Source organism: Cynoglossus semilaevis, chromosome 11 (assembly GCF_000523025.1).
Source record: "Cynoglossus semilaevis isolate Cse_v1.0 chromosome 11, Cse_v1.0, whole genome shotgun sequence".
NCBI classification, from domain to species: domain Eukaryota; kingdom Metazoa; phylum Chordata; class Actinopteri; order Pleuronectiformes; family Cynoglossidae; genus Cynoglossus; species Cynoglossus semilaevis.
Genome location: NC_024317.1, coordinates 7,743,547 through 7,748,164, shown reverse-complemented (window position 1 = coordinate 7,748,164; position 4,618 = coordinate 7,743,547). Strand labels below are relative to the sequence as shown.

Below are 4,618 nucleotides of genomic sequence, written 5' to 3'. Positions count from 1 at the left end.
TGATAATAACTGCAGCTTTAATTAAAGAAGCATTCTGCCCAGAGGCTCACTGATGACGATGATGATGATGAGGCTCCTTCCTCTCACCTGCCTTACATGACTCTAGTCTTCGGCCTGACCTCCAAAGCTTCTTTCTCTCCTCATCTATATTTATATGAAGCAGCGGCACTAATTCTGCCCAGTAAATCAGTGAGCACATTTTATTGTGACCTCCAGCTCGCCGCCGAATTAGACAATATCAGGACCCGAGAAGTCTGCCTTAACAGGCCTTAAATTCCTCCGTCCAATCCATCAGCGAGGATATTTCTGACACACGGAGGGAAGAGCATGAAATAAGGCAATTATCGAACCCTTCAGCTTATTTCTACGGCTGGTACGGCGGGCGAGGCGCCACGTGCAGACACACAGGGTTTGTGGATGTGTGTGTCTCCAGATGAATTTGGGTGATAGGGACAGACAGAATTAGTAGATAATAAATAAATGACATTAGTTAGTCAATATTTTCACCACATTATTCTATCGACCGTTTGTCATTGGTGGTAGGAGTTGGTGTCTCAACTTTGTTCCTGGTACTGTTACTGCTACTACAAACCAATAAAGACTGATACCAGACATTATTTTCCAGCACAGATAGTTAGCAGTTACGGCTTCTCAGTAAACCTATCAAGTACCACACTGGTACTAGGTTAACTTTAGTTAGGCTAACAGTTAGCTAATACATTTTAGGGCTCACCAGTACATGGAAAACAACTGCAACTAAGTAAAAAATTTCAGATTTTCTCACTGTTGCATGCATGAGAAACATTGTGTGCGTTTGTAAAGATGGAGTTTATGGTTTAGTCCTGGTCTTCCTTTCAAAACGCCTGACAGATAATCCATCACACAGTCAGTGTGTCTGACAGGACACAGACTCAAACAAAGACAGCAGGTCCTGTCCACGCATGCACGCACACACTCACACGCCAATCATACAATCATCATAGTAGGTAAACAACAACATTGAACACATCAATGACTCACTTTGACTCATCAAGTGTTTCGGTCTCACAACACAAAACACCCTCATCAAAGTCGGCCAGCTACAGGGTGATCAAGTCTGAGCTTTTGTCTGAGGCTGTACTTCCACTTCCTGTCGGGTTCTGAACTGGGTTCTCAAGTGGTGGTCCAGGTGGAGGTCCACTCAACTGACCCTTAAAAGGCACCAGTTTCAACAGTGAAAATTGATTTAAACTGATAAGAAAAATTATAAAAATGGAACGTACGCAGAGAAACTACGGAAAAACACAGTTGTAAAAGGTTGATTTAATCTCTAAAGTTATATACACAGTTATTACACTGTATACATATGAACATATACAATCATGAAAATAGAAGTCAATCAACTAATGAGAGTATTTTCATCCCTTTTGTACTAAACGTGCTTGGACTGCAGAAGCTGGAGACGACGGACTCTCCTGATATGGGCATGGATTCAAAGCTAGAGTCTATGATGTCACCTGTTAGATCCTTCTTTAATTCATAATGTCATCACTTATTTATTTTTTTATTTTTCATTTTTCTTCTCATTATTATTATAATGGATCGCTATCACTTAAAGTGAAACGTGTGTGAAGAATTTACAACAGACTGGAGTTTTGAGCAGACCTGAGGCACTTCACACCAGACACACTCCCATCTTACAAATGAGCTGATTTCACAGTGGTTCTACTTCTAAAAAGCAGAGATGATAATGGAAGATGTTTTTCTTAATTAATATTTCACACAAATGTGAGGAGAGAAATGATGTTATTGGGAAAAAAACAAAACTTTTTTTTGCCTCAAGGACTGGAATGCACAAAGTACTAGGCTTTACCTGGTCTCCAAAAGGGCTGCGAGAACGTCATGATGTTCTGTAATGAGAACATTTTCACCTTCATAGTGTTAAAAAAAAAAATTCAAAAAGAAGGAAAAATTGGTGACAGAAGCCCAAACAGCATTTCTCACTGGAAGATGTGAGGATAGAAAATGAGGTGAACCTTCACCACAGCACCAGTGACAGAGATGTGAAGCTGGCACCACGGGTTTGGAAGCATTTTAGCTCAACAGAAATAATTAAAATAAAAAGACATGTGGAAGAGTGTGTGAGAAATGTCCTGACAAACACTTCAGTTCTGATGCTCTTCTACTCCTTCTTGATGGCTGCTACTGCTTTCCTGGCAGCGTCATCCAGGTTTTCCGCAGCCGTGATGGGGAGGCCACTCTCAGTCAGGATCCTCTTGGCTTCAGTGACGTTGGTGCCTGTCAGAAAAAAAACAATGGCAGGAGAAAAAAAAAACTTGTTACAAACAGGTAGAACAGACAGAGAGTAGACCAGAGTAATAAGGTTGAACCTGAGCCAACATCTGCACAGGTGTTAGAAAAACTGAGCTGTGTGAAAGACGAAGGAGTGTCTTTGACGGAATCAATCAGACAACAGACAGATGGACCCAGTTCTGGGTGAATGGTGGCAAAATAAACCACTGATCCAAAGGCAGCTCAGTCTGTGAGTGATATGAGGGCAATTTGTGAGTAAGTGGTGACATGGAGGAAAACACTGCCCGGAGGTCAGAGGGGGCAGCTGCTGGGTGTTAGAGGGGAGGGGGTTCACAGAGAGTTAGAGAGAGAGAAACATGGTTTTAAACGTTTGTGTAAAACTCAGCAATAGAGTAAATTATAATAATGACCTCGGTCAGTCTCATAATAATAATAATAATTCTGAGATTCTACCTCCATAAAATCTTTTTCAATTTCTCTAACAATTGACTGGGGCATGTGTGCATGTGGGAAAGAGACCTGAGAAAGAGGTGAGAAGGAGGTGCCAGCCATGTTGTCAGAGTTGGGGTGACTAGGCACCAACACACAATGAGAGAACAACAAGTTTTTTTTGTTTGTTAAAAAACTCCCAAGTACTGCTTTAACTTCAGTGTAGTTTTCACTTCATCAGTGTTTGGAGATCACGATGAGTCGTAACCTCTGTGTCTGTGCACTGTACAGACGAAGCGATTTTAGAGTGGAGGGAAACCTGGTGTTTGGTTCATATGAGATGTTGCATCTTCAAACATTTAATGAACAGAATTTTGGCTGTAGCTTCCAAATGGTCTGGCAACAGGACAATTACTGTAACATTGATCAGCACTTAGTTTTGACACGTGAAAACTAACTAAATGCAGATGAGATACTGGCACAAACAGAGCCACTGATGTGAAACAATATATACAAAATATATATATAAAAAAAACTAAGCAATGTTAAAAGTGGTGCTCAGAGTAGTAGGCTGGGCTGCTGACCACGACACATTATGGTTTACTCAGCTATAGACACTGTGGACTGTGGACACTGTAGGTCAGTGAAATGTGCGTGGACTTAGGCAAGGTCACCAAAACAGGACAAAGACATCTGCACTGTCCTCCTCCTGCTGCAGGGTTTTAACCCTTGACTTTGGAAGTAAGAGGGGGGCGGAGATGAAATGGACAGCAAAGTAAAACAGGCAACAGGAGACTGAGAAACAGGCAGGGACAGAGACACTCTGTCTCTGCCCCCAGGCTCATCAAAGTAAAGTGTCCCCTTCCTGTCGCTGTAGAAAAACAGCAGCCAGAAAAACCTGTCACAACACAGGGCAGAGGCAGCAGCAGTGGACAGAAAGACACAGAGAGGACAAAGGGGGAGAGAGACAGAGAGGAGATGGTTCAGTGCATTGTATCTTTTCTAAATCTCCTTGAAATAAAAAAAAAAATCCAAAATCTCGATTATTGTGATCTGATTACATCACCATTCGCTTCACACAGACTTGGAGGATCTGTCCAATAAGGTCGAACTCTCTGTAAAAAAATGAATAAATTGTTTGCAATTCAGAAATTTAAAAGAACGTGTTTACTTAAACTTCACCCTAACATGACCAGTGCTTGTTAAAGATTCTTAAATGTAAAGCGTATCGTGATATTTGTCGCAGGATAATGTTCTGAACGTCTTTGTGGTGTCAGCTGAAAACAACACCTACACCCACCATCAGTATTTTCATACTTTCTGACATTTAATCGACCACGTATGGAAAAATAAAAAGGGAAATTCATGAAAATGAACAAAATGATAATTAACTTCAGGCATTGATGTTCAGTACGTGGAGCTGTTTATGTTTATACGGATTGTTTGAACTTTTATTTTCAAGGTGAGGACGAATTTACTGTCAAATCTTGTCTCTTTCTATTTAATTTAATTCAACCTCAGCCTTGCAATTAATCATTTGAAAAACAATACATTTTCAAAGCACACAGTTTTGATCAGACTACTGTGTGTTTTGAGACAGTTCTAACAGGTTATAAAAATTTTCCGAATTCTTTATTTAGCGAGTCATCTCTCACAAAGGTTCTTGTAATTATCACTACCCAAAACACAACCCAGAGGGGAACAGCAGTGTTATTAAACTGACAAGCTCTACAATCACCTGAAATGGTGAAAGAACAAAGTGTATTATTTGACAAAAAAATAATGTCAAAAGTTTTGTTAAAAGAGAAAACAGTAAAATTAGATCAAATTAGAAATAGAAATCGCTAAAGTGACCCAACAGCAATAGTATGATATAGTATGTAGATATATATATATA

General features: G+C 40.1%; 1 protein-coding gene across 1 annotated transcript in view; it reads right to left on the bottom strand.

Annotated features, from left to right (window-relative positions):
* Positions 1–1,282: 1,282 nt before the first annotated feature.
* Positions 1,283–4,618, bottom strand: part of suclg2 (succinate-CoA ligase GDP-forming subunit beta) — a 63,998-nt gene continuing 60,662 nt past the window's right edge. The window contains exon 11 of the mRNA XM_008320347.2: positions 1,283–2,277. Within this exon, the coding sequence (XP_008318569.2) occupies positions 2,162–2,277 (116 nt within the window). The 3' untranslated portion in view covers positions 1,283–2,161. The remainder of the gene's footprint in view (positions 2,278–4,618) is intronic.